General features: G+C 49.9%; 1 protein-coding gene across 2 annotated transcripts in view; it reads right to left on the minus strand.

Annotated features, from left to right (window-relative positions):
- The window catches only part of ONECUT1 (one cut homeobox 1), a 40,956-nt gene extending 26,911 nt beyond the window's left edge, over positions 1–14,045 (minus strand). Inside the window, exons 1-2 of one of the 2 annotated variants that reach the window (XM_074327730.2) lie at positions 12,453–14,045; positions 9,145–9,375 (exon numbers count right to left, since the gene is read on the minus strand). In XM_074327730.2, coding sequence (XP_074183831.1) covers positions 9,263–9,375; positions 12,453–13,557 — 1,218 coding nt within the window. In that variant the 5' untranslated portion in view covers positions 13,558–14,045 and the 3' untranslated portion in view covers positions 9,145–9,262. Of the gene's footprint in view, positions 1–9,144; positions 9,376–12,452 lie in introns of those variants that run through there. The other variant, XM_019747086.3, reaches the window with a different exon arrangement.
- Between the last annotated feature and the right edge of the window lie 3,531 nt (positions 14,046–17,576).

Here is a 17,576-nt window from a genome sequence, read left to right on the forward strand (position 1 = left end):
TTACACTGGTTCTTCATGGCTCTTGTGTACCCAATGGCAGGCAGTTAGCTAGAATGAGAGTGCCCATTACTGCCCACCAACACTGTGAAGTGAAAACCAGACCCAGAACACTGAACCCACAATCTTTACCTCATTAACAGCAGGCTAATATCACGTTGCCCCCATTAAGTGACATGTTCCGGTGAGACAGAGACAATTTACCTGCTTTTATATATCAAATATGTACAGAGGCCACAGACTGAGAGTATTGGCTATGCTGATATGTTATAACTTTATATTTACAGTACCATAGCCACTCTATAACTAAAGGTGTGCCCAAACACCCAGCTTCTCAAGTCAGAAGCACAAGGGTCAATTCCTCTTTCATTTTCGCTCTCCACGATGTCTTCACAATTTGACTTTAGAAATATCTCTCAGATTTTGCCCCCCTATTTTCTCCACCTCTGCTGACAATGACAATCAGACCCCCATAATCTACCGCCACCCCTCCTATCTAGTCCTCTGCCACTGCCTTTTCTCCTATCTTCTCCCACTCAAGCTGGCTTTTCAAAAGGACAAATCCCACAACTTCACTCCCTTAGAGAAACAACTTCCTTTAGTTCCTGCTATCATATACCCAAATCCCCAGGGCTACACAGACATACTAGGTCCTTTGTAGTCTCTTTTCAGTCTTCTTGCCAGTTTCCTTGCCTGTTCTCAGAAGTTTATTCTTACCTAGATGGAAGCACTCATCAGAGATACTGTAAATATTTATTGCCTGCACGCATCCTCCCTGAGCTCCTCTAGGAGATGACACATCATTCCTTTTTGAGCCCCAGCACTTAGCCCAGTGCCTGGCACATAGGAGGCACCCAATCGGTGTTTCGGTGAATGAAAGAAAACAGACCTTTTGGATGATGTGATATGACCCTCAGTGGGGCTCCTCAGACTTGAATGTGCATGTGAATCTCCTGGGGATCTTGTCGAGATGCAGATTCATTCAGAGTCAGGAGGTCAGGGGTGGAATCTGTGTGTCCACACTTCTCTGCAAGTTCCCAGTGAGGGCCCGAGCTGCTGCTCCCAGAACCACACTTTGAGTGGGAAGGACTGACAGAACAGTAATAATTTTTTATATGGAAACAATGATTCCTACAGGAATCTTGAATTTTCAAGTAAACTTTTGATTTCAAAAGAGATGAAAATAAGTGAAATATTATATAATGATACATAACATAGTATATATTATATAATATTACTATTATATATTAAGCTATGGAGATATAGGTTATTCCAGAAAAAGAGTAAAATAAATAAATGATAAAGGGGCAAAAAAAGTCATTTGCTCTAAAATTCTTAAGTAATATTCTAATTCTCAACTTGGAGTTACAGTAGCTTCACCTGGGAGGCTTTTTAGCCAACATATATTCCCCACCACTCCCCCACGAATCTGATTTGTTCCCCTACAGGGATAAGAAACTCTCTGTTACCCCTCCCCACCACTGAAAGCCACAGCTTTGGAGAAGGCGTCTGTTACTGACAGGGAGGTATCGTGTCATTCAGCTGCCCGAGGGTAGAAACAGGCCTCCAGATCTGTAATAATTCAGATTCAAGAAATCTTCTGCAAAGGGATTTCAGCCAGGGCCTCCACACATGCTGTTTATTGTTCCTTCTGCCCGGAAGCCTCTCCCTCCACTTCTGACCCGAATCCTACTTATCTTGTAGATCTTCAAAAATGTCACTTCATCACACCCTGAACCTCTTCTTGGCACAGAAAAACCACCAAGAAGAAGGATATGAACAGTTATTTGTCTCTCTTCCCCACTCGACTGTGAGTTCCAAGGGACTAGTCTGTTGTACACACCCTCCCCAGGGCTGAGCATAGCACTGCTATGTAGCAGCCGCTCAGACGAATGAAAAATGTCCCCTCTTTCCATATTTAATGAGATGTCCTCTTTTGCTTTCCTCCACAATTGGCTGAATATAATTCCTAAGAGGGCTGACATTTAGTACAGGGCTAGGAACTGCATAAATGACAATACAAATGTTTTGGGGTTCCTTTGGTCCAAATTGTTTGGTTTAGGGAACCAGACAAAAACAATCCTTCTCCTTCCCAATGTTAAAATTAAATAATAGTTACCACCTACACCACAATACTTCATGTACCATATACTTAAGATAGGCAGCATAGCAACAAAATGAATACCTGTGAAGGCTCCTCTTACCACCTGCTTTCCCCTACCAGAGGTAACCACTCTCCTGAATTTGTATTCATTACTCATTTGTTTTTTAAAACAATACTTATGTACCTCCCAACAATAGGTTATTTAGCATTACTTGTTTTTGAGCTTTGTAAAAATGGTATTGTTCTGGTGTGATAGTCTATATGTTGTCCTTAAAAAAAAAAAAAGAAGCAACATTGTTCCTAAGACTCAACTAGCTGTTGTGTATAGTTGTAGCTCATTCGTTTTCATCACAGTACACTACTGCATCATATAAATACATCACAATTTATGTATGCATTCCTGTCAGTGGACATTTGAGTTGTTTCTGTGTGTGTGTGTGTGTGTGTGTGTGTGTGTGCGCGCGTTTCTCTTATGAACAACACTGCTACAAACAATTTTGCACACATCTCCAGGACCATCTGTGAGTTTGTTGCAAGTATGTATCAAAGAGTTGCTGGATAGGTGTATGTTCAGGTTTAAAAGATGATGCCAAATTATCTTTTAAAGCAACAGTGCTAATTTACATCCCCACCAGCAGTGTATGACTTCTTGATCCATATACTTGCCAACAGCTTGTACTATTAAGATAGAGGAACTGCAATCTCAAACTGCAACTTTTTTGTGTGCCAGAAGGCTGACTGGATGGGCTGTTTCCTCCTGACCACCTGACAGGAAAGCCTGGCCTGAGACTCTGCCCAAGAGATGAGCCCCTGAGCCCAACACCTTGTTGAATCTTGACTTTGAGACAGCTCTCAATTGAGATAACAGACTTTGCTGTGGATACACAATTATCATACAAGGCAATCGATCACAGAACGTGGGACCTGGAAAGGACCTTAAGGCCAGTTAAGGAGAGTGAGGCCCAGACAGGTTAAATGACTTGACAAGTTTTCAGAGCTAATTAGTGCAAGAACCTGTGCCCAAGGCTCTTGATTCTTAGTCCAGCGTTTTAAAAAATTTGTTTGCTTGTTTTAGTAATTTAAGATGGCATAACACGATCTATTACATTAAAACGGCTCTGTGTATATTCAAATAATTGCCGATTTATTTTTAAAATGTAGTTGTTTGACTTAAGTGACTGATAAATTTGATAACTTTAGCTTCTTTGTTTATGAAGTAAACAGGGATAATATTGAATTTCAATGACATAAGTAGAGGAAAGATGGAATCTCCACAATTATGGCTTTCAATATACAAATTTAATAGTATTAAAAGACACCCATCTCCTGGGGGAAGATAATCCTTAATTTTCTGACTGACCTTCCTTGTCCTTGGATCATCCTCCCAGGCAAATGTTAGGCACTGCCTTTCGAGGCCATTTTGTGAGGAATGCAAACTTCAAATTGAGTCAGTTTCAATTCATCCTACTGCTAAAAGAACTCAAAATTAAGCCATCGCAAGAGGCTGGGAACTGTTTGTGCACATTATGGCAAAACAGTAACCTGATGGTTTATAATCTCAGGTGGCTTTACATGCGAATGTAGGAAAACACTGAAGAGACCAATTTGCAACTGAGATACTTAGCGCTCTTCAGAGTGCGCCTAATAATTAAACACGGCATGATCCTGTGCAGAGGTATCTGTCTCCATGCAAAGGCAGTACAAGTGGAACTGGGGAGCGGAAGAAGAACTGCTTAATAGGGAAGGGTGTTTGTGTGAAGGAATGTGGCTCCTCAAGCCTGCAGTGGAAATTTTCATTCTGGAGCTGTTTACTTCAGAATCTCCTACACACACACACACACACACACACACACACACACACACCTCTACACCAAGAATCTATTTACCATATAAAAATATCTTTTGGTTTAACAATGTCTGCAGGCTGGCAATAAAAGCTTTCTGTGAGCCATCTCTCTTTTAATGTCAGGATAAAACTCAGGAGCTGTTTATTACTTTGGGGTGGGAAAGAACACTAAGTAATTTTGCTAGGAATGCTGAGCAAACGGTACTGAGGTACTCCTGGTTCAGGTTTTCCTTCTAGCAGTCATTTTAATCAGCACTTCCCCTATTTAATGAGCTTGTAGTGCCATTACATAATCACCCAGCTCACTGGATTAATGATGAAAAGAGGAACTGAATTTTCCAGTTGCATCATCTGAAGTAAATGTTAACTTTCTTTCTGAGTCCTTAGTTAACCGCATTAGTGTGACAAATATGTCTTTGTCTAGCATAAGTAATTAGAATTTAATCACTTTAACTGCATCTTAATTACCCCAAATGAATTGAAAGCACATTTAATAGCAAAGATTAAATTGCCTTAATGAACGATTTTTGTGACTCCATCAATACTTGAATCGCGTTAGCCACTCCTCTCACGCACTTCACCTGCAGTGAGCACGAGGGTCACTAGGTGGCGCGCTGCGCTCGTTTATTTATTTAATTTTCCCCATTGATCTGTTTTTAAGACGACAACAGGAAAGAAAGGGAAAAGCACATAGTTTATTGTGTTCCTCTGATAACCTCTCTTTGGGACTATGAGATCATCACCAGATGCGAAAACGAAAGCAGTGATTTCAGAAACCGTCGATGCTAAGTACCCTATGGCATATGCAAAGGAAGATGAGAAACACATGGATAACTGGAAACATGCGCTGTTTGATGGAAATTGGAAGTTGCCCTCTGGATGATTGCCAACATCTATACAGAGTTTTAGTCAATTTATTATTTTTTAGTGCAGAGTCCTAAAATATGAATAATAGGCAAGCTTTGGAATAGCAAGACAGGCACTGATGTGAAGCCAAGAAATGTAATAGCTGTGCAAGTGCAAATCAGAAGACCAATGCCTGCAAGTATGGGAGGTTTGGGCCTTTGGGCCCTCCTCCAGGCATGTGTCCCAGTGGGCCAGTCCTACCCACAGAACACATCTAATGAGATGGGTCTTGCCCATCAATAATTGTTTAAGTGAACAAATGGATAGGGAGACTTGGGCTCCACATCTAGCTCTGTTACTACCTTAGCATTCCCTCTGGCTGTTTCTTCAAAAGAGAGCAATAAAAAAAAAATCTCTCTTATAAGTCTTGAGCAAAAAGGAAATAAGTTTCCATAAGTAACTTTTTGAGAGTCCCAGAAGGAAGAGACACTCTCTAATTTCAAGACTTTTATTATGCAGAAACTTCCTAGATTGGGGGTTTATGATAGACCACCAGACATTTCCACATTTGGGGTCCACTAACCTGGCAGGCCTGTGCTAGTACCAGAGGCACAAGGTGGCGGGTAAGAGGGTTCTGGGCTTTGAGCTGAGAAAGGTGACTTCAGGGCATCAGTGATTTCTAGCTGTGTTACTACAGGTAAATTATTCAACCTCATTGTACAGAGAAACAGGAGAAATCATTGTAACTACCACATACACTAGTGGTTTGCTGCACATTAAAGTCACCCCATGCTTTTAAAAATCCCAATGCCCAGGTCATGCCCTAATCCAATTATAGCAGAATATCTAGGGTTGCAGCCAGGCATCTTTTTTTTTTTTTTTTTTTTTAAATCCCTAAGTGATTCCAATGTGTAGCAAGATTTGGGAGCCACTGGCAGAGAGACCGTGAGTATTAAATGAAAACATCAGTGTGCCCAGCACAGTACTTTACTAATAAAATGTACAGCAGACATAAGCTCCTTCCTTATCAATTGCCATGGCAAAGCTGATGGGTTGTACTTTAGGGTCTGGTTCTGTTCAGCTGTTGTCTTATCACATTGTCTCACCTCAGGAAGAATAAAATTTCTAGGACCTAATTTGTTCCAACTTTATGACAACATAACATCTTTTGGGAGGAACATAATGTAGATGATTCCATAGCAAGACCCTGTGATAAAACATAAATTCGTATGTTTGTATCAAAATAATTAGATTGTCTTGTCATTGGTCTACTTATCTAACCCAATCCCATCACCGGGGGGCGGGAATTAAGCTTCATTAGTATTAATATACTTGTGTTAAAATAAAAACCTTGCAAATCTATTGATAGAAGATAGGAATTTATGATTGTGCACTAAATTCATGAACCTTACAAATAAGTCTCTTCTTTTTAGTGAATTCTATGACTCTGACACCTTCCATGTGGAAATAATATGTTTTTTCCTCCATATTCATCTTATTTAAATGGAGACATAATGAAAATAGTTTTCAATGAATACTTGTTGAATGCTTTTATCCACAATTATGAGAAATTTATCCTCTAGCTACCAGGACTTCAATAAGACTCTCCTTCTGTTGCTACTCAATGGGACCATTCAATGTTACCAAGAGTGTGGAAATTCTGCTGTTTTAATGGGGACTGAAATGAAACTAGTCACTCCTCATCCAATCAATCCATCAAGGCTCCTTGATTTAAAACATTTAGTTGGTGCTTAACTATTCCGATACATGGAGTTTACAAAGAGCACTGAGCACTGCTACTTGAAGGGCAAGACTTCTAACTATGGATTCTGAGGAGCAAGACACTGAGAAACTCCTTTGTAATTACTTACCTTCATTAGACTTGAGGATTTTCTTTCTTACATGGAAATTAACAATACATTTTAGTAACATACTCTGTAGCAACTATTTCTTCTGAGAACTTTGGGTAGCAGTATCTGTTTGATTGGCTGAATTCACCATGAATGTGGAAATGATGACATCAAAACAGCTCGTGTAACAACCTCCTTAAAGACTTGGTAGATTAGAGATGACTATAGATTTTCCCCAGCATGGATCAAAGGTACTGAATTGAACGTTTTAGCTTAATGATTCAACCCCTGTCATACCCATAGGGACTCAAATTCCGATTTTATAAGCAGGTGTGCACATGCACTCAGACGCACACAGAAAGCTGCCAGAGAGGGAGGAAAAGATCAACCACCTGATCCACGAGAATAGGTTTGATATTTTCGATTGACTGTGCCCGTGTATATTCCTGGCGGGGCCCTTATGATTTCTCATAAACTTCGCAATATTATCTGTTAGTTGTCGTTTTCTCACCACAACTCTTCAAAGACAATCTATCCACCTTTCAGGGGTGAAGAAAAACTGGAACAGGCAACAAGCCCGCGGGGCCCTGTCCAGGGTCCTGACTCTGCATCGGGGCTCGAGGCTGGTTGGTCTCCGAACACCCTTTCACCACTGCACACGGGAGGAAACAAAGACCTCCAAGCTCAAGGCCTCAGCGCAGTCTCCTAACTCCTATCAGTTAGCTGGAAGGGGAAATAACCAAACAATGGAACCGATAATCCGCCCTCCCAGTCCTACATCCCCCAGCCCCAACCTCCAACTTTATTTAGACCGCCCAGGACCACTTTCTCTGCTCTGACCCCGCTTTTCTCAAATAAAAATATGCCATTAAAAGTATAATTCGAATAGAAGAACCAAATATGCATCTTGTTTGGATAGATTAGAGTTGGGGTGTACTGGGGTGTGTGTGGGGGGAATGGCAATTTTGTCTCATTACTGAGGTAACACCCAGGCATTGTTGGGGACCAAGGTAGATCCACTAGGTATCCTTTTCTTCGTCCTCTATACCCACTTCCTATCAAAAATAGCCATCGTTTTTGAAATCAGTGGGACAAAGATTTTCTACACAACAAAGCCGCAGCACGCATTCCTTTCCGCAGCGGGTTGAACCACCGAGGCTTGCTGGGCTGGAAGCCCCGAGGCCCACAGGGGGCGCGCGCAGCTATAGCAGCATGGCCTGTCGGGCTACCCCGAGAAGGTGAGCCCAAACGCAGCGCAGGAGTCCGTCTCCCCGCAGCGCGCTAAGGGCTCCACGCTTGAAGATAAAGAAAGTTGCACGCTGGGCTTTGAGTCACTTTGCTTCTACAACACAACTTGCTATTGTTGGCACAGTCCGTCCCAAGTGCCAGTTGCAAAACAGCGACTGCAGGGCTGAGTCTCTACTGACCACAGCAGCCCTGGGCCAGGTGGGTCGCTACAGTCGACCCGATGGCCCTCGGAGCACTTCGAAGGCGCTCGGGGCTGCACCCTCTGGCGGGCCAGCCAGCCACCCTCGGGGTTTATTTGTCTCCATGGCCCTCTCCTCCATGCGCTGACAACAGGGTAGCCACACAATAACTGTCAGGCCTCCCTGAGCCCCAGAAGGTCTCCCCCACCCTAGTCAAACCACGTGCACAGTCTTAACTCCACGAGCTCCTTTCTCTCTTCACTGGGGTTTGTGCTCCCTAGTGGGGATGACAAGAGGGAACTACTGTCTCACATCCTCGAGGGGTCAGACATGGGCTGTGAGAAAGCCCCATGAGAGCTTTCTGGTGATTGTCCCCAAGAGAGGCCTTTTGGTTTCCTGCTCTGCTGGTGTGTGTGTGTGTGTGTGTGTAGTCCCAGCCAACTTCCTGGGTGCACAGCCACCATTTGGCCTGGGGTGGAGGGTGGCCAACCCCCACCTCCAGCTCTGCCTGACAACTGGCCAGTTCCTCAGCCACCTAGGAGAAAGCCACCCCAGGCCTTCGGAGAAGGCACTCCCAGGCTGCCAAGGTTGGCTGTGCCCTGCCGGCCTTTTGTTACAGCCTCAGGCGGCCGGGAGCACCTGCACTGCCCGAGATCGGTCACACTCAGATGCAGCCTGAGGGAACCAGTCTGCTTGGCACCTTCTCCTCTTACTCTTGGGCCGAGGCACCCTTCCAGTTCCCGTGTCCCACAGGCTCAGTGCTGGCTTTTCTCCCGGCCCAGAAGTCTTCGAGGATTGGGAAAGAGGAGTTCCCAGAGCCCCGCATGGCAATCCTTCTGCTTGGCTCCCGTGGTCCAGGGAAGCGAGGGGACAGTTGAAATGTCACCCTCCGGGATAAATATTAACAAAAAACAAATGAACTTGCGCGGGGTCCAGTTATCAATCAACCAGGCCTCAAGGCCACTTAGGGCAAACACAGCCCAGGTTGGCTGGGGTTGAGACTTTCTCATGGCCACCTCCTGGTCTGACCGCCCCCCCCCCCCCCATTTTTCCATCCCCTCGGCTTTTCTGGGCTCAAGCCCTCCGTTCAAGTTGCTCTGGAGCAAATCTGGGACAGGAAGTGGGCGCAGTCCCGGCTTCAGACACGGGCCGCTCTGCGGCGCCGTTTGGAGGTTTCCAGGTACCAAAGGGTTCAAGTGACCCAGTACCCACCCCTGCCCAGGGTCCGCGGTGCTGCGCCAGCTGCTGGGTGCCCGTTGCAGCCTCTTCCTGGGCTGGGAGCTCTCTTACTGTGACTGAAGCCTTCTGGAATTAGAACATTTAATTGGAAACTAATCTCCTGGAATCTTAATGGGCGCTCATGTCAGAGGCGGGGCACCATCCTACCTGCACAGCCCAGCCCTCCCACTCCACCTGGGACCAGATGCGGCGCAAGCCTGGTTGCACTACACTTTACTGTAGCAGCAAGTATTACACTGAGAGAATATACGTTGATTTTTTTAAAGGTAGTTAATTTGGTTAGAATTCCCTCCTGTCTCCAGTCTTCCAAATTCCTAACCAGCAGGCGCCGCCCCAAACACGGGGCCACGTGCGGAGGGCTTGACGCTCAGCAGGCTGCGTGGAACCTGGGGTACAGGGAGGGGCATGGAGAGGCCACTCTCCCGCCACCGAGTGACAGAACTGACCTCGGTGGGTCCCAGCCTCACATGGGGTAGGGACTAGGCTGGAGGGTCTTTGAGTGCAACAGCGAGCAAAGCTGCGAGGAGCATCGCTGTGCTTGGGACGTGGTGAAGGGGATGAGACGGCAGTGTCTCATAGCCCCGGCCAACACGGTCTGCAATCCGTTTTAAATCTCCTGCAAAGCCCAGCATAGATCATTTGGAGAGTTCAGGAAACGGCCTCACTCTCATTTATTTTTCCAAATGACAATGTTAACCAGGCGGCTCCTTGTTCTTCAATGACTTAAAAACAGGTCGTGGCTTTTGCAGCGTAATGGGATTGCTCCGGGTTCGCTGGCTCCCACCCTCATCCCAGCCTTCCCCACCCCTTTAATTAAACTAAAGAAAGGAAAATGAAAGAGATGACGCTCCATCCGGGTCTTAGGATGCCGAGTCCGTTTGGGATTTGGCGCCAAACGCGTGTCCTACCAGGCTCTCCGATTTTCCTTTTTTTTTTTCCCCCTCAAGGAAAAGGCCACATACCTCGGGCAGAGAAGGACACGCCACAGGCTTCTGGGTGCCACACAGGCGCCCCTTCGATAGCCTCCTAGGTCCCGTGAGCCTCAGCCAGCACGCTGCCCGTATGTGGGTCGCAGTACTCCGGGTCCCCTTCAACAGCACTGCGGTGCCCATGCATGGAGGTCAGAGGACGCTCTTGCACTGCAGGGCACTAGGTCGTGTTTCCAGGGCATTGGGATGGGCTCTGAACAGAACCTGTCAGTCTGTCCTTCCAGGGGGTGAAATTCGGAGACAGTGGAGGAGGGTTCAAAGTAAAAGCTTTCACCTGGTGGCGGGTGGAGGACCGGCTTCCCTGGGGGCACCAGTCTATTTCCAAACCCCTCACAGGCCTGTGCGGGCCCTGCCTGGGTAAAAGGTACTGAAGCCGGGCTCAAGCCTGGCGTAGGTGTGTGAAAAGGCACTGACCACCTTGGGCGCAGGCAGAGGCAGAGCAGTCGGGGAGAGAGTAGCCGTTTCGCCCACCCGCTCCGGAATTTCAGGTGCCCTGGTGTCTCGGTCAGCCCACGGAGAGGGGACATATGGTGGCTGCATACATAGAGTGTAATCGCGGAAGCCCAGAGGGCACCCGGTCAATCTCTCTCTTACTGTGCTCCTACCCCTGGCTTCCCTGAGTGAGGAATTTGCTTGGAGGGAACGAGCGCGAGGCTGGGCTGGAAAAACCTGGAGGGGAAGAGGCTCAACCAGTGCTGCGCCCCGCCTGAGCACCCACACCGGAGGACTGCTTTGAGTCGCACCCGGCCTGGAGTCGCAGGATCGCGGGCACGCCAGCACCTGCTTCCCTCTAGCTTCTCATTGGACTGCACGAGGTGGGGGAGGGTGCTCTGGCCTCGCTTTGATTTTAGACAGTGAAACTGCTCAGTGCCGCCGGCTCTGAGCGGATTGACTGTCTCTCGTTCTCCAGGGACGAATTAATGGAGAACGATCAGTTAATTAACAAACCCCTCACACCGGCTTTTACCTTTCTCTTTGCCAGGACTCAGGCCAAGGTGCCGGACTGAGATTGGGGGTTGAGAGGTGAGGGGATGGACCTAGGAGTCAATCAAGTCAGCCTAGGTCTCATCAAGCCGAGTACACCATCGGCTGGCCCTGGCTCTACTTCCCCTAGTGTCCTCCGCTCTCAAAGGTCGCCGAATCCGCGTGATATCCCCGGTGCAGTTCAGGCTGGGCTCAGCTGCCCCTCGGGTAGTCGGCCCGGCAGAGCCCTGTCCACACCTTGACCTCTAGCGACGGGGGGAGCTAGGGGCTGTGTCTATACAGCGTCGCCGAGACCTTCTCGGTCAACTCAGAAATGGCCCGGCTTGGGGTTTCGGGTCGGGAGACCTATGCTCCCAAACCTGGGGGTCATTTCCACATTCCCACCACCCTGCGTGGGGATTCAGACGAAAAACTCATGCAGAGGAATAAAACGAAATGCGAAGTCTTAAGCGAGTTGGCAGCGCTGGCTGTCCCTGGGCTCCGCTGGAAGCTCCCTTGTAGATCGGTCGCCCTCACCCGGATCTCCGCCGGCTCTGCCTCCCTCTCCTCTGTCTACAGCGGGTTACAAGCGCAGCGTGTGTGCTAAATCTTACATACAGTCCGCGCCATACACCCACAGTCCCTCGCTTCAGAATCTTTTGCTGGAACATTGGGCTCCCCCGATTCCCGCCCGGCGCCAATAAAGTGAGCGCGGGAGGGGGTCACCGCAGCGAGTTCAGCCAAACATTGGCAGACAGATCCAGCCCAGCGCCCGGGTACGTGCCAGGGGTACTGGCTAGCAGCACCTGCGCGCAGTTTCATGTACGCGTTGCCTCCCTCTCCCCAGTCCCCAAGTGCCCAACGGAGAAGGGGATGCACAGCCAGGTGTGGGGATTTTTCTCCACCTCGGGCCACGCGAGCTTCCAGTGCTGTTTCCGAGCACAAATGCGTCCCCGCAGTCGCTGAGGCCCCGCCACTCAGCTCCCGGCCTTCCACAGCCCAAAGCACTAAGTCCGGGAGGAGTTGGTCTGCTTCCTGGAGCCGTGTGCTGGCTCTTCCAGGTCCAAGGACCCCTCTCTCGGGGAAAAGAGGACGGAGTGAAGCGGTACCAGACCTCTCTGCTTCCCTCCCTCCGTCCCTTGCTTCCCCATCCCTTATATCTCCGCGCGCCCAGTTCCCTGAGCTGCTCACCTGCTAAGCGGAGCGCAGACATGCGCTGGAACTCTGGCTCCTGCAGCCACTTCCACATCCTCCGGAAGGTCTCGCGGCCGGATTTGAGTTTGCTCCAAGGTTTGGGGTTGCGCAGCAGGTCCGAGAGGGTCCCTTGGGAGCGGCAGAGCACCCTCTGCGCGAAGATGGCCTGTGGGATGCTGTAGCGCTTGAGCTCGGTGGTGATACGCTGCGCCACCTCTTTGGTATTGATCTCTTCCATCTGCCCTGAATTACTTCCATTGCTGACCTGAGCGCCGGTCACGGAAGGGTTGGGATCCCGGGCTGTGCCTAGGAGTTGCCCGTGGCCCTGGGCGTTCAGGTGGGCGTGGGGGTGGTGCGGAGGAAGGCCGTTGATGGGCACCATGCCGGCCGAGGTGGGCGTGAGGTGCTGATCCCCGTGACGGCCAAGCATGGCGGGATGGTGGGCTTCGAAGCCGTTGGGGGTGAGCATCTTGTCGGTGGGCATAGCGGCGCCCGGGTGGGCATAGTGGGGGAGCCCTTGCTGGGAGTTGTGGATGCTGCCCAGACCGGAGCTGGAGAGGGGCGAGAGGCTCTGGCCCATGCCAGCCACGTCCTTGTGGTAGGGGGTATAGAGGTTATTCATGGAGGCCAGTCCGCGCTCGTCCCGCATGAGCGTGAAGCTACCGCTTACATTGCCCGCCAGGCGCTGGTGGTGGTGTGGGTGGTGGTGGTGATGGTGGTGGTGGTGATGGTGGGGGAACTTGTCCGAGACGGTGGAGATGGGCGGCAGCGGCTGCAAAGGGGTTAAGGTGGTGTAGGTCGTGGGCATGCTCATACCTGGGGGAGTCTCGCAGGCCATGGTCATCGTGGGATGCAGGGGGCCGGCCAGGCTGTGCTCAGGGGCCCGGTGGTGGTGGTGGTAATCGCCGCCGCCGCCGCCGCCGTCCAGCAGAGACGCCATGCCCATGGAGCGCGGGTGCGCGGGGGGCAGGTGGCTGCCGCGGTGAGCCACCGAGCTTCGCGCGTGGGGGCTGCCGCCCAGCAGGTCGGCAGGGGCGGGCACCGGCTCATGGCTCACCCCGTGCAGCTCGCCGATCGCCTCCATGGTCAGCTGCGCATTCATCGTGATCCGGGCGAGCGGGCGGCGGACACAACATCGATGAGGCCGGGCAAAGGCGGCAAAGGGCGCACGGAGTCCGGTCTTCACATCCGCTGCTGGCGACTGTTGCCTTCCTTCCTTCCTCTCACTGTGGGGCTCTGTCTCCCTCTGTGTGTCTAGCCTTCCCTCTTGCCCCCACCTTCTCCTTTGCGTCCTCGGCTTTTTTTTTTTAAATATTAATTTCCAAAAAGGATCCGCGCGGTTGGGTGAGCGCGGTGTCCCCAGCTCCCTCGCTCCCAGTGCCGTCTCGCCCCTCTCCTTCTTAGAATCGTGAGGCCCCCGGTTCTCCTGATGCAGCCCACGCGCCTTCCGCGGCTGGTGCTTGCCCGCGCCGCTGGCCAGCTCGAGCCATGGCTCGGTTACTGTTGCAGACTCTGTGGCCGCGGTTCCTCCGTCGCCGCCGCCGCCGCCGCCGCTGTAGCCGCCGCGGCCCGCCCTCACGCCGGCTGGGCGCAGCGCGCAGGCGCGCGGCTCGGCCCCGCCCCCTCAGCCCCCGCGCGCGCGGTCCGTGACGTCCCCTTACAAAAGTAGGAGGGGGCCCCAGCGCTTTGCCAGCCGCGCCGGGTGGCGGAGTTTGCGACGCGCACCTGGGAAGGCCTAGCGTAGAGAGCGACCTGGGGCAGCCACCGCAACCCCAGGAGACTTGCGCCCTTCTCAGCTCCCTGGGTTGGGTGGGCTCCCCTCCCAGCCCCGTCCGCACTTGTCGGGCTGCCATCCTTGGTGGTGCGCTGTGCTTGGGGAGCTGTCACCCCGGTCTCAAGTTGCTGCCTCCCGGCGCAGGTTGCCCGGGATGCTGAGCACTGTGTCATCACGCCTTCCACCCTGGCCCACTGAGCTTTATGTCTCGCAGGGCTTCTGGGAGTCCGCGTTCTCCCCATCCTCAAGTGCTTGGCCTTTTTGTAGGGGGAGGGGAACAAATATCTTAAAAGCCTTGGTCAGCTTGGTGGCTGTTGACCCAGCAACCTCAGTCCTCCCTGATAATTCTCTGCCCACCCCTCCTCTTCCATGCTCTGGAGAGAGGAGCGCTCGGTGCCAAGAGTCCCCGCCCGGGTCATACCTCGCAGTGTTCCGCCGCCTGGGTCCTTCTCTGGCTCAGCTGACAATTAAGGCGGCGCGCCGGCTTCGCCTATGACTCTGTGTGTGTGTGTGTGTGTGTGTGTGTGTGTGTGTGTGTGTGTGTGTGTGTTGGGGGCGGGAGTGCCCTCGTGGGTTCCCATGTTAACTTCAGGGTGCTGGTGGTGCTGACGAGGCTCTCTCCGTTCCTGCGGTTCCTCCACGGCCCTCCTGGTAAAGCACCCAGAAGCCACTGCTTGCGGGAAAGACTGACGCCGGCAGGGTGGACCAGTCGCGCCGGTCTCCGCTTGGCCCATAGGGACGCCCTCTTCCCGGCGTCCCCGCGAGAAGCCTCCAGATTTGAAAATCAATTCAGCTTCGGGTGTAATTGTCCGCTTCTCACAATCAATGCTCCAATCCAGAATCGAACATGGTCCTTGAGACTGATGGGGACGCGTGGGGAGGCCCCCAGTGTGGGACGTACACCCGGCCGCCACATGCCGGGGCTTTCTTTCATTTACAAAAGAAAGAAAAAAAAATCTGTAACAAAAGGCAGAGCCGTGTCCGCTTAGGTGCTTTCATCCCTCAGAGAAAGGACAGATGTGCCCATTGTCAGTCCCTTGGCAGTTACGACCGGGTCAGCTCCAAGCCCGGGCCCCGGGCGGGTGGTGGTCACAATGGGACACTGCTTCTCAGACCTTGGGTTTCTGGGCCCAGATATGAAACAAAGTGTGTGTGGCCTGCACTGGGTCAAATTCAGACGGTGCAGTTCCTTTGCTGGGACACCCAGGCAGAGCTCACCAGTGGTGTATCTCCTGGAAATGTTCCCAGATGCTAGGAGAGGCCAGAGCTGGGTGGTGCTAGTAGGGGTACTTGGGTCCCCTTACGCAAAAGCTTGGGCATGCTCACCTCTGGAGGAAACTTCCCACCAGCTAAGGCTTGAGCAGGCCCATCTCTTTGCCCTGGCACCACCAGGGCAACATCATGATCCAGGTAGATTGAGGCCAGTGGGTACACGCAACCTGACCTCCTTGAAAGTGGTCAAGTCCTGGGATTAGTTAATCTGGCTGGTTTCATCATCAGAGACACTCTTGTCCAGAAAATGCCTATGGAGGCCCTGGAAATGGGAATCCATCTCAGTTGATTTAACATCTACTTGCACAGTGAACATTTAAGAATTTAAGGCCCTCAGAGAGGAAAAGATCTTTGGGGGAAAATACACTGACATAAAGGAACTCAGAAGACAAAATTACTCTATTTAAACTTTTATCTACACTTATCTATTCATACATACACACAAGCATAAAACATTTTATACCTAGTAGATCGTAATAGGTAGGTGGGAAGCTGCATCCTTGTTTCTTTACTGTTTCTGTTTTCTTTTCTTACAACATAGGGCATGTAGCTTTCATATGAAGCCAAACAATGGGTTAAAGTAGCAGGAAGCCTTTGAGCTAAACTATCTCCCCTCTCTCCAATATTTTAATCCCCCTGGAAATGATTGATTTGCCTTCATGACAACTCTCTTCCCAAAAGGCAGTTTGTTAAAGAAAGAAGTAAATACCACCAAGTACACAAATTGTTTATGGTTTTCTCTTTGTGTAACTAATTAGAAACTTGATCCTGGAAACCCACCTTCATGTGAGGCTTCTGCCTGAGCCCCTGGAGGCTACCTGAAGAGGGCTGGGATCAGATGAGCTCAACTCCCCTATCTCCCCTTATGAAAAGGGATTGGTTTGGTGTTGGTTCCTAAAGGAGAAGTCAAAGATAAGTATTTGAGTATTGGATGTGTCTGGATGAGTATTACATATGTTGGGCTAATATGTGCGCATGACTTGCTTTAGTTTGCAAATCTCCCTAATCTTGGCTATTCATGCCTTTTAGTTAACCACTGTTTTCTTGTAGTTGAGTGAATCGCAGTGCTTTCTCAGAAACATTTTATTCTTACTCAACTTCTTGGAAAATTTTTCTGTACTTAGGATGTGTGATGGCTGGACAGGATTCTCTTAGGCCTAGTTAAGGTGAATGGGCAGGTGTATGTGTGTGTGGGAGGGACACTAGACAGATTGTCAACTGCTGGAGGGTGGGGTAGCTTTCTGTCATTTTGTCCCTCTCCTCCCTTCCCCCTTCCAGTGCCCAGCACAATGCTTGGCATCCATCAGGTGCACTTTGGGAGAATGAAAGAATTAGAGCCCCAGGAGGGGCCCTTTGACACTACTTGATTGTCAAGTGTATTACAGGATGCTGTGCAATTCTTTATAACAGCCAAGAAGTTGGAGGGGAGGGCTTATTGTCACCTGGTTGTATTTTGAAGAGCTATAGGGACCTTAAAAAACAGTTTCAATCCCTGCCACAAAATTACACACATGTATGTATATTTTTAAAAAGGTAATTAAGACTATCGACTTGATGCTTACTGCTGGCAATATTTTCATTGTGGGAACAAGGATTTCAGACTGTTTATTTTGTAGATGTTGAGGTGGTGATGTTGGTTGGACCGGTACAATCTTTCCTATGCTGGGTGGGCTAGAGCTTGCCAGGTGACCCCACTAAGCTTAGAAAACAGAATGAGAATAATAAAGCCATTCCTCCAAATGCTGGTCTGAGAACACAAGCTTTTCAGAGAACCTTCCTTTAGTTTCATAGTTACTGTTTGAGTTCTCTTTGTGAGTAATGGAGAGGTAACATCGTCCAGTTCCAGTTGACAGGACCATCCCAAAGAAATATTCCTAGGCCCTGTCACACATCAAATGTTTACTTCCCATTTGTTGACCTCACAAACAGCAAGCCTGGGTGTCAGGGCAGATCTTCCCACCCAGGGCTCCAGTGGGAAGCTGACTCCTTGGCCAGAGCCTCAGAAGGTAACTTAACAGTGTTTCTGATTCCTGTAGCAAATCTAGAATTAAACTACTGGTGAGGAACCATTTCTC

Source organism: Rhinolophus sinicus, chromosome 3 (genome assembly GCF_057876585.1).
Source record: "Rhinolophus sinicus isolate RSI-liver-muscle chromosome 3, RSI-T2T, whole genome shotgun sequence".
Classification (NCBI taxonomy): Eukaryota; Metazoa; Chordata; class Mammalia; order Chiroptera; family Rhinolophidae; genus Rhinolophus; species Rhinolophus sinicus.